The sequence below is a fragment of the Mesoplodon densirostris genome, chromosome 8 (assembly GCF_025265405.1).
Source record: "Mesoplodon densirostris isolate mMesDen1 chromosome 8, mMesDen1 primary haplotype, whole genome shotgun sequence".
Taxonomy (NCBI): domain Eukaryota; kingdom Metazoa; phylum Chordata; class Mammalia; order Artiodactyla; family Ziphiidae; genus Mesoplodon; species Mesoplodon densirostris.
Window position 1 is genome coordinate 82022098 of NC_082668.1, and position 21913 is coordinate 82044010.

General features: G+C 35.6%; 1 protein-coding gene across 6 annotated transcripts in view; it reads right to left on the reverse strand.

Moving 5' to 3' along the window:
• Positions 1–7502, reverse strand: part of KCNH7 (potassium voltage-gated channel subfamily H member 7) — a 453243-nt gene extending 445741 nt beyond the window's left edge. For all 6 annotated transcript variants that reach the window (XM_060106825.1, XM_060106828.1, XM_060106826.1 and 3 more), the window contains exons 1-2: positions 7187–7502; positions 5300–5530 (exon numbers count right to left, since the gene is read on the reverse strand). In XM_060106825.1, coding sequence (XP_059962808.1) covers positions 5300–5530; positions 7187–7262 — 307 coding nt within the window. In that variant the 5' untranslated portion in view covers positions 7263–7502. The remainder of the gene's footprint in view (positions 1–5299; positions 5531–7186) is intronic.
• Between the last annotated feature and the right edge of the window lie 14411 nt (positions 7503–21913).

Here is a 21913-nt window from a genome sequence, read left to right on the forward strand (position 1 = left end):
TTTTTAAGGGCTTGGGCATCACCACTTAAGTGTGATTTGGCGAATTTATCTCTTGCAGGTGCAGGGTTCTCCTCATAAAATAAGGATAATAAGAGCATATATCTTATGGGATTGTTGTAGTCATTATTTAGTACATGAAATTCATTTACAATGACTTTTGGCTCTGATAAGTCATCAGTGGTATGTGATTTTTATTTCAGAAATAGCTCTCTGATGGTATTGTAGAGAATGAATTGTAAAGGGAGGGAAGCTTCAGTCCTCAATCCTCCAGAAGAAGGATGAAGGATGAAGAGGGCTTCAACAGAGCACTTGGCAGTGATGGAGACGTGGCGTTGGCATTAGGAGATATTTCAGATGTAAATATTGAAAGGAACTGGTGACCAACTGGGTTTAGGGAGAACAGAGAGCAGACAACAGAAAATGACCCTGAGGTTTCTAGATCAGATGGCCAGATGAATGCTGATGTCTTAACATTTTATACTCCAACTGCTACTTCCCTGTGAATCAATTATCCTAGGACTCGCTCTATCGCTGACCACCAGTAATTGATTTAGTGACTATTTATAGCCAAAAAATAAAAATAAAAACAACATTGGAAGCCAATAGAAACCAGAGAAGTCGGTTCCTCCCGCTACGTCTAGCCTATGCCTATAGCCCTAAGCTGACCCTGTTCTCAAGCCCCTTGGGTGAGAAGGTAACTGAGTAGTTATTCCTCAAGCTGGCAGACAAGACAGCTTCTTTTCAGCACCAAACCTGTTTAGAGGTATGGTGCTGGTGGTGGGGAAAAGGGCTGATGAACAGAGCCGACCCACAGTTTTAGAACATTTTGTTTTCACTTGGGACAATACTGAAATAAAATTTTCAAACTGTGAGGAGGAGTGTTTCTTGAGAATTCTTATTTTATCAACAAATACAATTGATCAAACCTAAATTCTATACAATAACTAGAGTCCATGAAACGTTATGAAGTTTAGTTATGATGGAGCATGAAAATGTATAAACTGAAAGTTTAAATAAACACCGAAACACATTCTAGGCAAGATTCTCCCTGGAAAACTTTCTTGTTGCTTGACTTACACGCACACAAAATATATTTCTATTTTTCTCTAAAGACTACCATCTTTATCTCTACTATACAATTCAGGAATTAAGAGGGCTGAATATTTGCATGCCACATAACATATAAAGCTATTATAAAATTTATTTTGGAGCTATTAAAATTTTAACTAAACTACACTGCTTCTTTAATAAGTTTGTATTATGTATAGTGACAAAAGGTGAGAGGAAATACACATAGACAAGTTTATTTTAGATTTGGGGAACAGAGGAAGAGTGGTAATTAACCCTAAATTCTGGTCTCCATTTATATAAAAGCTTCTTCAATTCATAGTCTATATAGTGTTTTTCTTTAAAAATAATTTCAAGAAAACATCTTGGGGTTTAGAAGATGGAAATGCACATTAGTCACTCTATGATTCAAACATCCTGAAAGCAGAGATAAGGGTGGATACTCCTTTGCATCTCCTCCTACTGTTTCTCTAATGCCTAAGACCTTACCTGAGAGAGAGGTGGCACTCGGTATGCATCTTCACCTTTACTCCTAACAACACAGCATTTTCTATAAGGCCTTTTCTCATAATTCTTAGAGATGGTAGATTCAATCTTACCAAACCAAAACCTCTTTTGAGTTGAGTTGAATCAAACAATACCTCTGGAACTTTGTACTGGTCCCAGCATGACTGGTGCCCTGTCTGGATCTGGTCTGACTGGATCAGAAAAGGACTTCCCTCAGCCCCTTCTCATCCTTTAGTTCTTTAAAAGCAACACAAAGATAGGGACATTTCTGATTTGCTAAAAAAAAAAAAAAGAAAAAGTTGCCATTGCACTATGTCTGAAAGCATAGTGGCAAAAATACAGAAACACTCTGACCTCTAAAAATAATGCATTTTAAGTCCTGTTTTCCTACTGAGTTAAGACATTTATTTCTGTTGGAGAAACTTACTTTGATTTTTCCAAATGTTTAGAGTGGTTTGATAATTTAAGGTAAAAATCACATATCTAGATGTGATGGAAGCAGTTTAGCACGTCAACTAGCTAGCTCTGTTCCATGACACACCCCAAACCAGATGAGCAATAAATTAAAGGATGACCAACTAAATTGTTCTTCTGTTACCTTACTATTAACATCATGTTCAAACTATGAGCTAGTTAATAGCTGAAGTGTTTGCTATTTCTCAATCACTATTGCTTAAAAGGTGTTTTTAAAGTACATGTATTATGCTTTAAAATACATGCCCATCCTTATATAAGCTTCAGCATAATTATAGTTTTGTATAATTAGAGTTTTATGTCAAAAGATTTACAGCTTTATCACCTCAAGCAATATTTCACAGCTGTCAAGAATGATTTATGCAATAGTGACTTAAGCTGTAAAATAGAATCCTCAAAGGAAGGGTTGTCAAATATTCCTACTGCAAATTAACTAGGTTTTAAAAAATTGATATTCTGGTAAACAGCAAGCCCAACTGTACCTGGTAAAATCACATAAAGGAATATTGTAGGAAGCATTGCTTCACAGTGGTGATCATGCAGCTCACCATACACCACGTCAATGTGAACTCCTTGCATAGATCAAAAGTTTAAACTGCTATAAAGCCTCTGGGTCACTTTGGAAAACAAGCTTTCAGAAATAATGCCATGGGCATATTTTTGTTACTCCAATGTGAGTGAATGGAAAAAGTGGAAACAGTATATCTCAACTTTTTGTTAATTTGTTCATTGTGCTTATTGCATCACGGTTCATATTACAATGAAATGCTAAATAAAGCATAAATAAAGGAAGCATTTACTGCATATACTTACGAAACCAAGAACCTCTCAAAAGTAAATGACCTCAATAATAAAGAATTAAGGAAACTTTGGAAAACAAACCAATGAAAATGTTGGTGATCTTGTCCTTTCCTGCTTTTGTAAATGTTGAGTGGCTGGCAGGTAAGACTTTCAAAACATTTGAACTTCATAAGCCCTGACTGATTTTGCAGTTGCCATGTGAATAAAACTAATACACTCAGAAGATTCTATTCAAGGTATCTGAACTAGTAGCAAAAACACAAGTTTATTACATTCAGCGCAAATAAGTCTAACTGTGTCTTCTCAATCTACAAAGGTCATTCAAATTAATATTTTTCTTTGGAAAAAAAGAAAAAGCTGGCCCATCACCTCATGTTCCCCATATCAATAAAAGCAAAATAGGCAGCATTTGTCATTGACTCTGAGGATACTCAAGCCCTTGTAGATTGAGTCACAACTGAAAATGAAGGCAACAGAATCAAAATTATCACCAAAGGTTGATATTTGTGTACCTAAACAAGCTTCCAAATAAAGATTCCTTGTCTAAAACAAGGAGGTTTTAATTCATGTAACCAAGCAAATCACTGATGGTATGATTTGCATTAGTCAATGTACCAGCACTTTTACTGTAGAAATTTTTACATCCATGTTTGTGACTCCACATTACATTGGTTTTTAAAGGTGTTTTGAGATCATTTTACACAGTCACATTGTACAAGTTAAACTAGGCTTCCAAACATCATCATTTTACTTGCAGTTTAATAAATAACACTCTTTTCTATCTGAAAATATGGTCTGAAAAATATAGTTAGTATCTAAGTGATCCATACAGTCCAGATTCATTTTATACTTAAATTCTACAAGTTGAAAAAATTCTTAAATGTACCAGAAAACATTAGGACCAACACACCCTACAGTAACCACAATACAGACTATGGGACATCGTGATAGATACTCATATGGGAAAAAATGTCAGACATTCAACTGTTGGCATCAGATACACACACAAAAAAAGATGAACTGCATTTGAGTAGTGAGAGCCTCTGTCCAAGAAATGCTTTCAAGACAACAGAGCAATTAAGCTATTTCTAGTACGCCAACCCTACTGATTGAAACTTAGGGGGAAAATGAGAACTTTAAAACCTATCTCTATTTTGATTGGTAATGATATAACTGATTTCATTCCAGATTAATCCAAAGTTATACAAACCTGTTCCAGTCACACTTTGTTATTCATACCCACTTAAGATGATGCTAAGGAAAATCCAGTAATTAAGAGTTGTACATTTTCTATCATGAAATACTTAATTATAAGAAAATAAGAGGAAGAGCTAAACCTTTTCCCTGTCAGAATGTATTTGACCAAATGATGAGTCATTATATGATATAAGCTATAACACATCACTCATTTACTCGTTTATAAGTCTTAAGAGTTACCTAAAAATCTGACTAGATACCCCTCTGCCTCACTGATTTCTATCAATGGAATTTAAAAAATGATAAGGCAATATCAACAAAACAAACTATAACATGCATTTTTAATTGATTTATCTTTAAGCTCTAAATTGTCAGATATCATTAAGTGTTCACATTTGAGAATGTATATACTTTAAAATGGGTATATCTGAATATTCATACATGTGAGTTAACATACATATATTATGTATATAATGAATGCATGCCCATTTCTTTGAGGACTATTACAGGTCTAACATGTTTATGCTCCCATAGCAAGCCTAAAAGAAGGAGGAGTGCCCTTGAAGTTGAGGTATGACCTTAAGTTTCAGATGCCAGTTTTGCTGCAGCTATAAAAATGAATACTAATAATTCTACATATCATAGTTCCTTTTCTCCATTTCTTACCTTAGGACAAATCTTGAATACATGAACAGGCTTTATCATTTGAATATACATAGGTTTACTAGACCAATTTTATAAGTTCCTATATATCATCCTTAATCTTATATAAAAAGGATCAAAAGAAACAGGAGGTGTTGTCTACCAAATAAAGCTGAAGAGCCAAGAAACATCTATAACAGTAACAGATATACATTTTTCTATAAGACTTTGTGAAATATTTTCAAGTTCAAGCAAATAAAACCTTATTTCTCTCCTACTCAATGCGTATCAACGCAACCAGGAAATTATTGGCTTTTAAGTTATTCCTTAGGGAAGACAGTAAGATTGATTTGTGGCATTTTGTCCTCAGTGACATTAAGTTACTGGACTTTTGAAGAGTACAGAGTACCCTTATTCAAAAAAGAAATTGTCCCTACTAGTCCACTAATGAGAGTCTCCACATTTCTTTAATCCTGCAACACTACAAGCAAATCATATATCTCCAATTGAATATTAGGGGCTTCTCTGACTATGAACTTTCAGTAATCAATTGTCAAAATTTCATTGTAATGGAATAAAACGGAAGGAATCTTAAATAGATAAACTTTACCATTTTTGTGATAGTAGGTGACCTCCACTTTCCTCTCCTCTGACCCCAGCAACGCCTGGGCAATTTGGGCAATATCATGCCTCTTGGTCTCGGGCCCATGGAGGAAGTCGCAGGTGCATGGCTTTTGCATGACATCTGGCCTGGAGAAACCAGTCATCTCGCAGAACCCATCATTGCAGTAGATGATGGCACAGTTCTGCACTCTGGCATTTGCAATGATAAATTTTTTATCTGTAATAAAAAGATAGTAAGGCATCTTGTAAAAAGCTTCCTCAAGATTCTCATAAACACTGGAACAATTTGTTGCATAATAGGAGATCTGAAATGCAGGTGCTTCCCAAATTGCTAACTGACCAGATTTTAAAAGGAAAAAAACTCTAAATAAGAAATTAATGGTCCTAAGTAGTTTTAACAAAAAGTATTAATAAGCTTTTCTTCAAATTTTGAGAATATAATTTCCCAAATAGTCTAGTTCTCAAGCCCTGTAACTCTCAAGGGTCCTAATGCACACTCAGAGAAGCAGCTGGCCCATTGATAGTTCCAGAATGCCATTTAATCGTAAGGTATTTTCGATGCCAAAACAGTGAAGCATCCTGTAGCTGTCAGGCTCCTCATTTCAACCTTGGCCCTTAGAGTACAACTTTCTTAAAGTAGTTATTATTCCTGGATTTGGCTTTTCTCTATCTCTCTAAGGCATACTACACACGTCATGTTTAAAAAAAAAAACTATTAGCAATGAAATTATTTCACATTAATTAGTAGTTTAATAATGCAAAGGTTCAGCTTTGCATAATATATATTATCCAGAAGACAAAAATATTTACACACACACACAGTAAATATCATGTTATCACCTTTTCACATTTACTTTGGGGGACCCTGCATTTTTGTATAGTAGTAGGGATTTTAGTACAAAGGGCTTATTAATTCTGATCACAAATTATGTTTACTATTCCCAAATAAAATATGAAACAGGATACACAAGTTTATTTTGAACACAAAGTACTATATCCTCCCATCACTAAATGCAGTGCCAAAATAACTGCATAATGCACAAAAATAAATGTGTGTTAATGTAGTTTTAAGGAAATGTCAAAAATAAATGAACAAGTATAGGATCTAAAATTAATGTATTTATATAACAATTATTTATTCCTCATAATTAGTGCATATGATAATATTACATTTCTCTGCATTCAGTCTTTGTGCGATTTACTTATTACACTTCAATTTTTAAATTTCTAGTGGAAATTTAAGGGGATAATGAAGGGACAAAAATATTCTTTAAATAATGAACTGTTTGCCTTGGGAATCAACACGGATCAGATATTACTTTTCCCAAATTATCCAGCTTTGGATTTGCATTGATTCAATGCAAAGTTTAGCTTCTATAAACTAGCAAAAGCAAGCATCCCTGTCATACCACAGCCTTGCAATTTAACCAAGGTAATAAAATACAGTTTGCATAGCCATTTACATCGCTGCTACCATTAACATTCTCTTGTTCCAATAGTATGCTCTGCCCTGCTCCTGACTTTCTGAAAGTCTACAATAAAACGGCCACAAAATATAAACCCATGTTACACTAGTACGTTCCCTGTAAGATAGTAGAAGAGTAGGGCATTAAGTAGCAAGGCAGATAATGGAGCAGTGGGAGAGGAGGATCAAATTGCCTCCTATAATGGAGACCATAATCTAAAATGTAAATCAAAATTAATATCACAGGCAGAACACTCGAGCTGCCATTCGAACCTCCTGACTCGGTTTCACAGCCTCTGAACTTGACAGAGCCCCGGAGTTGCCGTCTCCTCAGCTTGGAAGCGGCGGACGCCAAGTGCACTATCAAAGCAGAAAGCGAGGGAGAGAGAAGAGAACAAATGAACTTACTTTGCCCTTCAAATTTCCGTATGATTGTCCCCAAAAATGTGTTTTGTGGTGCCACATGCCCCCTGCGAACAGGCATGTTGACCCCGGTCTTCCGAGGAGCGCTCCCCGCGAGCTCCGGAGTTCTCCCGGGATCTCTCCTCGGCTAGAGCCCAGGCCAGCGCGCGAGCCGCTCTTTGTGGCAGAGCATCCTCTTTTGAAACCAGAAATCTCTTCCCATTAGCACCACTTCTAGACACCCGCTTTCCCCACCGGAGTCCAATCCATTCCCCTCACCTTCCGGAGGGGGCCTCGCACCGGACTGCCGCGGGGGAGAGGCTTTGGGGGTGGGGAGCGGGAAGGAGGCGGGGTGAGGGGAGCTGGCAGGGGAGGGAAGGAGGGAGGGAGCGGTGGGGGGCGGGGTGCGGTGGGGAGGGGGCGGGGAGTCACAAGGGCAATCGATCTGTTTCTCTTCTCCCAAACAGCGTCGATTTCCCAGCGCAAATGGGCTTAACCTGGCGGTGGCCCAGAGCTGTGAGGATGGCTAAGGAGGGGCGGGGTGGGGGGGGGGCGGCGGCGGGACGGAAGACTTGGGCAGCTTTTGCAGGAAAGGGAGAAAGAAAAGGAGGCTGGGGGGTGGGGGTGGTTGACGTTTCTATCCCCGCCCTCTCCCCCTACACACACACACACACACACACACACACACACACACACACACACACACACACACGCTGCCTTTATCCCGGGAGCTTGGGCGCCGCCACTGCTCGGATTACTCAAGCGTGCTTTAGCGGAAGCCAGCCAAGAAATCTCCAAAACTCAGTGACAAACAGCTACTCTGGGAAGGTGATCTCCACGGCCACCAGCCCCAGGGCCCCATTGCTGAGCTCCTCGCTCCGCGGTAGCTAAAACACCCTTAGCTGCAAAGAAAAGACAGGTGGGAAAACGGTCCCTCAGTGAAGACTATTTCTAAGCCCTGGTGGCTCAGGAGGTTGAAGATTGAGGATGAACCACTGAAGGGTGCAGGTTTCGCCTCAGGGCGCAGCTCGGAAGCCTGGGCTCGGCGGAGGTGGGTGCTGAAGCCTGGGCTCAATTGGCACTCTGTCCCAGCCCGGCGCTGAGCCGCGCCTCCCAAAGACTAGAGGCTGCTGGCGCCGCGCTGAGCATGCCCGGTTTCACTGCTTGAACCCCTGAGGAGCAAGGTTGGGGGTGATGAGGTCTCTCCGCGCTGCAGGTTGCGAGAAAGATAAGAAGGCCAAAGACTGTATAAGCAACTGGTACAAAACAGGGAAGGAGTTTGAAATGGGCGAGGCTGGGCAAGAGGGGGCAGGAACAAAAGGTGGGTGGGGCTAAGAGTTAACCAGCCTTGGTGTGACCTCCCATGCCACTCATCTCCTGAACACACTAGGGACACCATTCTGCTTTCTTCTACCATTTCTAAGAAATCACCTCGTATATGATAGGAAAGTGTTCAAGGGAGAGAATAGTCCTCTCTGCTCTTCCTTCTCAGAGCCTGCCAACACGGGAATCTCATGGTATACATACACTTCGGCCCAAATAGTCCCCCTGGAGACTTAGGAAACCATATGTGACAAGCCAAGCCAGGGGAGGGTGTTTTCTAAGTTGTTTCTCTAGTTTTTCATGCTTCTTTCCCTTCATTTATGTCATCTCCTCCCTTAACCAAGTAGTCAGCCCTTTCCACGCCCCTTTCTCTAAATGGAATTTGCCACCACTACAACCTACAGAACTAGAACACGGACAAATCTCTTGTTTCTGCTGGCGATAAGGGTCTTATCAAAACACCTATTTGCATGATGGAGTTTTGGGTGTTCTCACAGCCCATTAGCCTGCTTTGCCTGTGCCTTGAGTAACTCGGGTTCATAATTTTTCAGTTACAACCTTGGAGTCTGAAGTGAAAAAAATGAGAATGGAACTGCAAAGGGCTAAGAAGGAGGGTTAAATTAAGACGGTGAGTCATGTGGATTGTAATAAATAACGAGGAAATAAACATAAGTTTTATTTATGCTCCAGAAAACACAAGCCAAGGGGAAAAAAAGAAAAGAAAAGAAAAAAAGAACCTAAGCAATTCTCAATCTTTCCTATCAGAAAAACGAAAATAAATCAGGAACATTGCCTGGGAATGTTGAATTTTCCGTTTAGATTTACTTGAAAAGAAGAAATCTATGACAACCCTTAGGCTCTTATGGTAGCTTGAGCTTTCCTGAATCCGTGAAGTTCCCTCTCTCGGAATATAAAAAGGCACGCTCCTCCAATGTATGGCTTTATTTTCTCCCCGTTTTCAGTAAAAGTAGATCTTTCTGTTTGCTGACTGCAGCTGGGCTTGTGAAACGACAGGAGTTCGTCTCCCAGGTACTAAACGTGTGGAGCTATCCATGGTGCTGACTCTGACTATGCCGTTAGCAACTGCTCTCTGTCTACATCCAGCCACAGACAATAGAACTGCAAACTCAGGCAAGTGTCCCTGATATGTTCACATAGACTACTTGTCTTCACTGAATGTCCGCAGAAACACAGAAGGCTACTGGCATCCCATTTCTAAAATATCTTCTTTTTCTACTTAGCTTCTCAGCTGAACCCAAGCTCAAATGTATTCCTCCCAAAATGCATCAAGGACTCCAGAAAAAAATGAACACACCACACATTGTGTGCATTGTAATTAAGGTTTCATGTACACTATAAAGGCATAATAACACAACACTAAGCTATGGAAAGGTTGTATGGCAAAATACTTTTTTCAAATCACATGTAAATTCAGTGAATGAATATTGCTTTAAAGAGAAACAGGCATTTCCAAATGCACACATTGGAAACACATTTATCTATCATATGACAAGATGTATTGACATGCAGAAGGTAACAGTGCTAATGTCTCTAGTTATGAGTCCGATACAAACTTTCACAGATTATTGAGTCTGGAAACCCTTGAAATTCCACCTTAAGGGAGGAAAAGTGGCTTCTTCAAGAGGAAAAGTGAGTTTTTGTTCCCCAAAGTACTCTTTCTTTCCCTACCACCTTCAGTGTGGTCTCTGTTCATTGGTTCTGGGTAATTACACAATATGATGGTTAAAGTTCCATTGTCTGTGTTCATATGAGCAATCACTGTGGGCTTCACATTTTTTCCAAGTCCATTTAGCTCTAAGATTAGTTCTATTAAGGATTCAGTGTAAGATCATAGGATATTCTATAACCTATGTATTGTAATTGATTGATCTGAGCAGAAGATTAAAGGCATCCTGTTTCTAAATTACCCCAGTAATCATGTTCATGCATTATACAGTGGTACAGTGGAGACAAGTACATCAATCCATATTCAGCCAATAATAGAATCAAACGAGAAGATGGCAATCATGGCTGCTTGCTGGCTGGAAAATCACCCCTCCCTTCAGTCCCACCTTCTATAAAAATGAACTTTAGATTTTGTGTTGAAGCCAGGTTTCATAAGTTTTTAGCACTTTGGGACTTTTTTTTGTAAGTCCCAATACTGAACAAAGCACATAAGTTCCACTGCTGAAATCCTATCAAGTGTACAGTTTAACACTGAACACAGTATACTTATGGGTGAGGATAGAGAATAGATTCAGATGTATTCTTAAAATTACTTGTCTCTGTTACTTTAAAATTAAGTAGTTTAGGATTTACAGTATGTTAAAACTTTTTAACAATGCCTACCACATAGTAATTACTCCATAAATTTCATATACACAAAATTATGTTTGCAAGTATGCAAGCCCACAGAATTAATGGAGCCCTGCTTAAGAATCCTACTTTAGAAATTACTTAAGTATCATACATTAATGCTTGAATCTTTAAGGAAATAGTAGCAACCATTATGGGATATTTAAGTGGCATTCTTATACTGACAGAGAATGACAACTTTTTGAGATCAAATAAACAATATAATTTGTTTCATATTTTTCAATAGCATAGAATATAAATCAATGAAATTAATGTGAACTTTTCTCAATTTGGCAAAAATAGTTTAATGATCTAATGACCACAATGCAGCATTACAAATGCTGTTTTAATGTGTCCTTCTATGGTAATCCTGGGTATTATCATAGTAACTGGGTCACATTAAACCTAAGAAACATCTGACTTTACAATTACAAGTTAGGCAAATTTTGGCCTGTATTATCATATGTAGCTCTACAATATCTTAAGAGGCAGAAATGTTAAGGGCATCAATTAAAATAACAATATATCTCTGCAGCATGGATTAGTGAAAAAGGCAGGAAAAAAAACTGGGCTCTAACCTGAAATTGCCATTTACAGCAGAAACCAATAAAAATAGTTAAGCCCTCTTGTTCAGAGCTTCATTTCTAAAATCAGTATAATCCCAATTTTCAGTTTTGTATAAAGAATAACCAGGAAACAGATATAAAATGATTAGTATAAACTCTGACAGGTAGTGAACATTTAAATAACAGCTGTTCTACAATCTAAAATTAGTAAATTAACAATATTAACATTAACATATAGGACTTAACTAATTTATATTAAGGCCATGCTAGTTGTGCGTGGTAGGGTGAGGGGCATGAAAAGTAAGAATGGGTAGGTGAATTGTACCATACTCATTAGTCTAAGTGATTGGGACTGATACCAGTGACTGTTCCTAACATATTAACGTAACATATTTCATTAGAAACTTGAATATTCCTTCAGAAAATTTAGATGATTTTCTGATAATGTGTTTTATATATTAGTTTTAATCCAAATGGCTATTGTTCATTTCATCTGAGACACTTTTGTGATAACATACTCCACATTATAGTTTTTATGCAAATGGTTAATATTTGGCTTATCTCATTGATTACATGTAAGTCTTACTGTATGTTTAGACGTCTTCTCTGTGAGGAATAAGGTGTTCATAGACACTTCCCTAAAACATGGCACCTATTTCTGCAAAAAAGAATCTTTTCATATGTGTAGTGTTAATACATTCGTCAATAACTGGCATTTAAAATAGCTAATGACCAAACTGAGCTCTTATAATTTATGAAAAATAAACCTAGAAATTTAAGTTTGTTGAAAAAAAAATATATATATACATATATATGTACATATAGAGATTTGCCTGGGTACCTGGGTAAGGTTGTTTTAGAGAATAATTTCTTGACTCAATTTAATAAATAATTTAGCATATTGATGTAAAAATGAGCCAGTTGTTACACATTACAGTTTTTTGAAGACTAAGATAGTGTACGAAATTTCTTTTATATCAGTAGGTCTTTAACTTTTTTTCTTAGTTGACAAATGCACTTGTATCATTACCCAGATTATTTCTTATATTCATTAAGCCTAATTTTAATTGATCCTTGAACTTTGTGGAAATATTTTTTTCCTAGAATTACACTAGGTTGGATTGCTTCTTTTCTAGAAGAAGTTTGCTTTAGTTATTTTTAAAAAGTGTCTCTATATCTGTGGACATATTTATTCTACTACAGAAATTCTATAATATTTTAGCAAATCTGCATACTATGAACCAGGTTTTTCCTAAACTTAAATAATGTGAAAGCTATCACTTGGGCTTTCAAATCTATTCCTGATAGAGTAATGGGGTCAGGATTAACTTCTCACTTTTAACAACTATATAATTGCACAAAATATAGAAAACAACAGCGTTCAGACATTGGACAACAAGGAGGGCAGGAGACTGTTCTCCAAAAGAAGAGCCCAAAACAAGGTGATCTCTGTTATTGCCCTGGCTTACCAGCTAAGAATTTCCAGATCACAATGCACGAAGTGGGAACCCCATCAGAGCCCAATGGATCAAACTGAAGAAACAAAGTTTGCAGTTCAGGGAAATCAAGGCAGCTTGAATTTACAGAGCAGAATCATGGAGACGAGGAAGTTGCACAGAAAGAGAAGTCCACATATCTGCATAGGTGTCAACTCAAGTTTTTGTCTGCCTACTGATGTTCACAAGTGTGTAAGGAAACGACCCAAGACCAAAGGGAGAAACTAAGAAAAGTATTGCACAGAACAATTACCAAAGCTTATATGGGATTGAGAATAGTTGCTGTGCTACCATCTAAAGTGAAAAACCTACCATTGCATGGAACACTGGTCAGAGTCTTCATAAATTTATTGTGTTTATAAAGGGGTGAAATTAAACCTTAACGAGAGACTGATCTACTAAGCTCAGAAGCAAGTCTCAAAGGGATTATATTGGTATACTAATTATTTCCCAGAATAAAACCCAGATATATTTAAATGACTACAACAAAATCCAATACCACAAGACACAAAATTAACAATGTCCAGCATCCAACCAAATATTATCAGGCATGCAAAAAAGCAAGAAAGAAATCAATCACTAGAAGCAACCAGAAAGGAAATGGATGATTGAATTGGCATACAGAGACAATACACAGTTATTGTAAATATACCACCTATGCCCAAAAAGGTAGAGGAAAACATGAACTTGATGAAGAAAGAAATGGAAGATATAAAAAAGATCCAAATCAAACTGTAGATATGTAAATATAACATCTAAAGTTTTTTTAAATACACTAGATGAGATTAAAAGCAATTCAACGTTACCAAAAAAAAAAAAAAAATCAGTGAAATTGAGGACATAGCAATGGAAACCCTCCAAAAATCAAGTGATCTAATGTACATATAACTACATATAATTAGAGTCAGCAGGAGAGAGGAGTAAGGATAAGAAAATTATTTCAAAAGTAATGGCTAAATATTACTTAAAATTTTTGAATCCAGAGATACACAAACTTCAATAAAGTCCAACAGAAGAAAAATAAAGAAAACCACACCAAGACACACACTGTAATCAAATTAATAATAACGTTTCATACAGATTTTTTTAAATCTTAGAAACAGTGGTAAGAAAAAATGATATATTCCATACAAGGGAGAATTTTCATCAGAATCTATGCTAGTAGATATATAATGTAGTAATATCCATCAACTACTTAAAAACATAACAACAACAAAATAAACCCCCCCCAAAAAAGCTGTCAATTTAAGATTCACTATACAGTAAAAGTTTAATAAGTTAAGGCAAAATAGAGACTTTTTCAGGCAGAGCCAAGAGAATTCATTACCAGCAGACTTGTAGTAAGATTAGTGTTAAAAGAATACCTTCCAGAAGGAGAAAGACATCCTATCAGAAGAAAAACTGTATTTGTACAAAATAATGCACATCACAAGAAATGGTAAAACTGTGGGCAAAATAAAAAACTTTCCCCACAATTTTAAAAAACGTTTTTAAAAAGATAATTGAATGTTTATTTTGGGGTGTTTTGTGTTTCCATACAAATTTTAAACTTTTTTGTTCTAGTTCTTTGAAAAACGCTATTGGTAATTTGATAGGAATTGCACTGAATCTGTAAATTGCAAATAAGAAATGCTGGAGAAGGAGTGGAGAAAAAGGAATCCTCCTACACTGTTGGTAGGAATGTAAATTGGTCTAGCCACTATGAAGAACAGTATGGAGGTTCCTTAAAAAACTAAAAATAGAGTTACCATATGATCTTGCAATCCCACTCCTGGGCATGTATCCAGAGAAAACTATAATTTGAAAAGATACATGCACCCCAATGTTCATTGCAGCACTATTTACAATAGCCAACATATGGAAGCAACCTAAATGTGCATTGACAGATGAATGGATAAAGAAGATACACCATATATATATGTGTGTGTGTGTGTGTGTGTGTGTGTATACACACACACACACACAATGGAGTATCACTCAGCCATAAAAAAGAATGGAACAATGTCATTTGCAGCAACTTGGACAGACCTAAAGATTATCATACTAACTCAAGTAAACCAGACAGAGAAAGGCAAATATCATATGATATCGCTTATATGTGGAATCTAAAAAAGAAAAAAAACATACAAATGAACTTATTTACAAAACAGAAATAGACTCACAGACATAGAAAACAAACTTATGGTTACCAAAGGGGGAAGGATCTATTAGGAGTTTGGGATTAACATATACACACTACTATATATAAAATAGATAACCAACAAGGACCTACTGTATAGCACAGGGAACTATACTCAATATTTTGTAAAAACCTATAAGGGAAAAGAATCTGAAAAAGAATAGATATATGTATGCATGACTGTATCACTGCGCTGTACACCTGAAACTAACACAACACTGCAAATCAACTATACTTCAATAAAAAAAGAAATAAATAAAATAACCCCCCATCAACCAGGTAATCTTTTAAAATAAAGAAAATCATAAGATTAATGAAAGAAAAAGATAACTGAATGTTTAAAGTAAGACCAATAACAATCAATTTTGAGGTTTATAACAATATAGAATTAAATAATATTACAAATAAAACAAAGGACAAGGGGGAAATGAAAACATATTTTTAAAATTTCTTATAATACTTGTGAGACAGTATATTATTTTAACTTAGATTGTAATAAGCTAAAAGTATATATTGCAAACCCTAGAGCAACCAGTATAAAAACAATAAAGATGTATAGCTAATCATTCAATAACAAAGATAAAGTAGAATCATAAAAAAATATTCCAAACAAATACAAAAGAAGAGAAAAGAAATCAAGAACAGATAGGACCAAAAAAATAGCTATGTAATAGACTTAACCCAGTCATGCCAATAATTAAATGTAACTCATCTAAACATTCCATTTAAAAAGCAGTTTGTCAAACTGTCTTTGACAAACTAACTACTGTTGGATACAAGTCCACTCTAAATATGAAGATGCAAATAGGATAAAAATCAAAGAATAGCAAAATATAGCGCATACAAACTACTTTCAAAAGGTGGAATTACTATACAGTAAATCCCCTACATAGGAACCTTCAAGTTGCCAACTTTCAAAGATACAAACGTGCGTTCCATCAACGTCAGGCGTGAGTGAAATTTCAGCTTGCCCTCCATCCCCTATTGCTGACAATCGTCCAGCTCTATTATCTCCCACCTCCTCTCCCTCTTCCGGTCAGTAACTCTTCTTGCTTGTTCACTCGATTGCCAGCCCCTGTATGCCAGCTGTTGTACTGTACAGCTGTACCTTTCAAGGTACTGTAGTGTAAGATTAAAAATGTTTTCTTTTTTGTGTGTTTGTTTGCTTTTATGTATTATTTGTGTGAAAAGTATTATAAACCTCTTACAGTACAGTACTATATAGCCGATTGTGTTAGTTGGGTACCTAAGCTAGCTTTGTTGGACTTAAATGAACAAATTGGATGTACGAACATGCTCTCAGAATGGAACTCGTTTGTATGTAGGGGACTTGTATTATCAGACAAAGTGAATCTCAGAACAAGAACTATTACCAGAGATAATGAAGGACACTTCATAATGATAGACATGAATTCATCGAGAGAATATAACAATCTTATTCACTTATAACAAGTTTTAACATATATGAATCAATAACAAATAGAAGTGATATATTCATACAACGGATACTATTAGGCCATAAAAAGAATGAAATACTGATATATACTACAATATGAATGAACATTGAAACTATTATGGTGAGTGCAAGAAGCCAGGCACATAAAGCTACTTAGTGTATGATTCTATTTAGGTGATATGTCCAGAATAGACAAGTCACTAGAGTTATGAATTAGACTTGTGGTTGCCAGGGACTAGTGGAGGGAAGAATGGAGAGTAATCTCCAATGAGTGTAAGGTTTATTTTTGGAGTGATAAAAATGTTCTAAAATTAGACTTTGATGGTTGTTGCACAACTCTGTGAATATAATAATAAAAAACACTGAATTGTACACCTTAAAAGGATAAATCTTATGGTGTATGAATTATATCTCATTAAAACTGTTATTACAAAATTTTTAATCAAAAATATTGATAGAAGGAAAAGAAGAAATAGACTAGTCTGTCATTATAGTTAGAAATGTCAACACTCTTCTTACAATAAAAGATAGAAAAAGTATACAAAAATTAAGTAAGGATATAGAAGACTTGAACAAACTTATCAACAAATTTAAGCTATTTGACATTTGTTGAACACTCCACCGGAGAGTAAGAGAAATCACACTTGTTTCAAGCACTCAAGGAAAAATCACCAAGATATACAATCACCAAGATAAGCTCTATATATGTAAAAATACTTAAACCATAAAAAGTATGTTCTCTGACTAAATGGAGTTAAACTACAGTGCAAAAAGAAATATATATAAACACTCCCCAAATATTTAGAAATTTAAAAGTTTACTTCCATACAATTATTGGGTCAATGTGATGGTCAGCTTATGTGTCAACTTGGCTACACTACAGTTCCCAATTATTCAATAAAACACAAATTGAGGGTTGCTATGGAGGCATTTTATAGACGTAATTAAAGTTTATAATCAGTTTACTTACTTTAAGTAAGGAAGATTACACTATACAAGAAGAGTGAGCCTGATTCAATCAGTTAAAAGGCTCTAAAAGCAGACTTAGGTTTCCCTAAAGAAGACTGAATTCTGCCTGTGGACTGCTGCTTTAGGGCATGCCCAAGAGTTCCAGCTTGCCCTTCCTTGACGGCCTGCCCTACAAATGTAGGAACTGCCTAGCCAGTCACACAATCACTTAAGCCAATTATTTTCCCTTTCACTAAATCTGTTTTATATCTATCTATCTATCTATCTATCTATCTATCTATCTATCTATCTATCCATATGTTTATCTGGTGGAACCCAGACTGATACAGTCAAGAAGAAATCAAAAGTAAAATTAGAATATAATTCAAACTGATTGAAAAAAAATAATGACATATCAATCTTTGTGAGATTCAACTAACGCAGAGCTGAAAGGGAAATTTATAGAATTAAATGCTCATTAACAATTATCAAATCAAAAATCTAAGCTTCTTACCTAAGAAATGGAAAAATCAAAACAACAGCCAAAAACTGTACCAAACAAAACCCCTACAAAATGTGCATAAAGGAGAAAAATAAAAAATAAAAGCAGAAATAATAAAACAGAAAATGGAAAACCATAGAGAAAATCAATGAAAATAATAACTGAATCATTGAAAAGAGCAATAAAGTTGGTAAACTTTTAGCCAGATAGGTTAGGAATAAAAAAAAAGAAACACAAACTACCAATGTCATGAATTAAAGAGGAATCAATACTTCAGATCCCATAGACATTTAACTTTAAAAATTATTAAAAAAAAACTTTATGCCAACAAATTTACCAAATAAGATGAAATACACACAACCTTGAATGACATAAATTAAGAAAACTCATTCAAAAAGAAATAGAAACCTGAATAGCTCTTTAAAACTTTCCTTAAAAAAAATTTATTTCAGTTGGCTTCATTGGTGAATTCTACCAAACATTTAAGGAAGGGATAATAGCAATACTAAAGAAACTTTTACAGAAAGAAGAGGGAAAGTCCCCAGATCATGAAAACAGCAATCAGGTACTGCAACCAGATAAAGAAATTACAAGAAATCTTAGAGAAATATCTCTCATGAACATAGATGCAAACCTTCCCTCACCCAAATTTTAGAGAACTGATTAGAGTTTCTCTTAAGAATTTAAAGTAAAAAAAAAAGAATTTAAAGTTGGTTTGATATTTAAAAATCAATCAGTATAATTTACTATATTGACATTAAAAAGAAAAATTGGTGTTCTTAATAGATGTAGAAAATTGACAATATCAAATATCAACTTGTCATTTAAAAAAAACTTCTCATTAAGTTAGAAATACCAGGGAATTTCCTCAACCTGACAAAAGGCATCTGTGAAAAGCCTCTTTCAAATATTATACTTAATGGTGACAAACTAAATTATTTCCCGACTAAGATCAGGAACCAGGGAAAAGTGTCCACTCACAACTTTTACTTAACATTCCATTGAAGGTTGTGGCCACTGAAAAAAGTCAGAAAAAATAAATAAAAATCACACAGTTTGCAAAGGAGAAAGTAAAACTATCTTCATTCACAGACTAAATGATTGTTTTGTCAGGAAATCCTAAGTAATTTACAAAAAAATCTTTGTAACTAATCATTGAGTATATCAAGCTTGCAATATACAGGCAGAGATTTAAAAATCAGTTGCATTTTTATATGATAGCAACGAATATTTAGAAATTCAAATTAAAATACAACACAACTTAAAATAGCTTAAAGATTATAGAATACATCAGAATATATTTAAGAATTATAAGTAAAGTTTATACACCAAAAACTACTGAACATCACTGAGAGAAATTAAAGAAGACATAAATAAATGCTAAGATATACAATGTTTATAGCCGAAAAGACTTAGAATTGTTAAAACATTAATTCTCCTTAATCTCTAGATTCAATAAAATCAAAATAAAACTCCCAAAAGAATTTTATGGAAATTAACAAGTCAATTCTAAAACTTATATGAAATTCCCAATGACTAAAATAGTCAAAACAATTTTAAAAGTGAAGAACTCAGTGGGAGGATTTACATTATCTGCTTTCAGTATTCACATTATCTGATTTCAATCATACATTAATGAAGACAGAGTGGCATTGTGTAAAAATAGACACAGATAAATGGAACCAAAGGGAGAATTCAGAAATTGACTCAAATGTAAATGACTAATTGGTTTTCACCAAATGGGTCTAGATAATTCAAGGGAGAAAGGATAGTCTTTTCAATAATTGGAAGCCATATGGAAAAAACAAAAACAAAAAATACTTCAACCCTTCCATCACACCTTACACATAAATTAGCTCAAAATAGATCATAGGTCCAACTAAAAAATATAAATCCATAAAATTTATAGAAGAAAACAGTAAAAAAAATCCTAGTGATTTTGGCTTAGGCAAAGATTTCTTAAACAGGACACACACAAAAAAGGCTACATTATAAAACAAAAAAATGATAAATTGGAATTCAACAAAATTATAAACTTTTGTTCTTCTAAAAAAGGAAAAGGCAATTCAAAGATTGGGGAAAACTGTAAGGCACATATCCAATAAAATACCAGTATCCAGAATATATAAAGTCTTCTTAAATGTCAGTAATGAAAGGACAAAAATTAATAAAAAATGGGCAATTTTTAGTGAGTAATGAGCAGATACTATAATAAAGAAGATATAGGGCTTCCCTGGTGGCACAGTGGTTGAGAGTCCGCCTGCCGATGCGGGGGACACGGGTTCGTGCCCCGATCCGGGAAGAACCCACATGCCACAGAGTGGCTGGGCCCGTGAGCCATGGCCGCTGAGCCTGCGTGTCCAGAGCCTGTGCTCCGGGAGAGGCCACAACAGTGAGAGGCCTGCGTACCGCAAAAAAAATAAAAATAAAATAAGAAGAAGATATAAAGATAGTAATAAATGCTTGAAAATATGGTCAACATTTTTTTTTTTTTTTGACACGCAGGCTCAGCAGCCATGGCTCATGGGCCCAGCAGCTCCACGGCATGTGGGATCTTCCCGGACCGGGGCACGAACCCGTGTCCCCTACATCGGCAGGAGGACTCTCAACCACTGCGCCACCAGGGAAGCCCATGGTCAACATTTTTAATCATTAACAAAACATAGATCAAAACCCAAAACTACTACTACTTCACCCCCAATAGAATGGTTAAAATTTAAAAAGAAATGTTTGACAATACCAAGTATTGATGAGAATGTTGAACAGCTGAAATTCTCTTTGATGGTAGCAATAAAACATTGTATAACCACTACTGAAATGTTTCTTACAAAAGTTACAAAGTTTCTTATAAAGACTTTCCTATAAAATTAAGCATATATACATTTTATCATGTGATCGAACATAAGTCCAAAAAAGGTCTTGCATGTAAATATTTACAAGCAGCTTTATTCATAATAGACCCAAATTGGAAATTACCCAAATGTCCAATAACTAGTGAATGGATAAAAGAATTGTGGTTGTGGTTTCTTCACACAATTGAACATAACTCAGGAAAAAATGTAATACTCTATACTGATACACTAAACAATATGTATGCATCTCTAAAGCATTATGCTAAATGAAAGAAGCCAATCACAAAAGCATACAAACTGTGTGATTCCATTTAAATAAAATTCCTCTAAAAAGGCAAGACTATACTAATAGGAATAGATGAGTGGTTGTCAAAAGCTAGAAGTGAAGAGGAGGACTGAATGCAGAGGGACCAGAGGAAAATTTTGGGGTTGATGGAAGTGTTTTATGTCAGGAACATGGTGGTTATAATTATTCAGTTGTGGAAATTAAAATGAAAATAGGAGACTCAAACTTTACAACTCTCAAAATATTATCTTATAAATAAAAGAGTATATCTTAACCATACCTAATACAGAATGTAGTAGATAGACCCAATTATTTGTTGAATGAACGAGTAGTCTGAAGATCATTGTGCAATAAATTTGGTAAAAAAGTAAGTGTATATTTGATACATTGTTACTGATGAGTCATTCATTCATCTACTGAGAAGAAAACCCTAAATTCCCATTGAAAGGATATTATGATATGTGTAATAGTTATAGACTATTTTTCAAATTATTTATTTATTTATTTATATTTTTGGCTGCATTGCGTCTTCATTGCTGTGCACAGGCTTTCTCTAGTTGCAGTGAGCAGGGGCTACTCTTCGTTGTGGTGCATGGGCTTCTCATTGCGGTGGCTTCTCTTGTTGTGGAGCATGGGCTCTAGGAGCATGGGCTTCAGTAGTTGTGGCTCATGGGCTCTAGAGCACAGGCTCAGTAGTTGTGGCGCACAGGCTTAGTTGCTCCGCCGCATGTGGGATCTTCCCGGACCAGGGATCAAACCCGTGTCCCCTG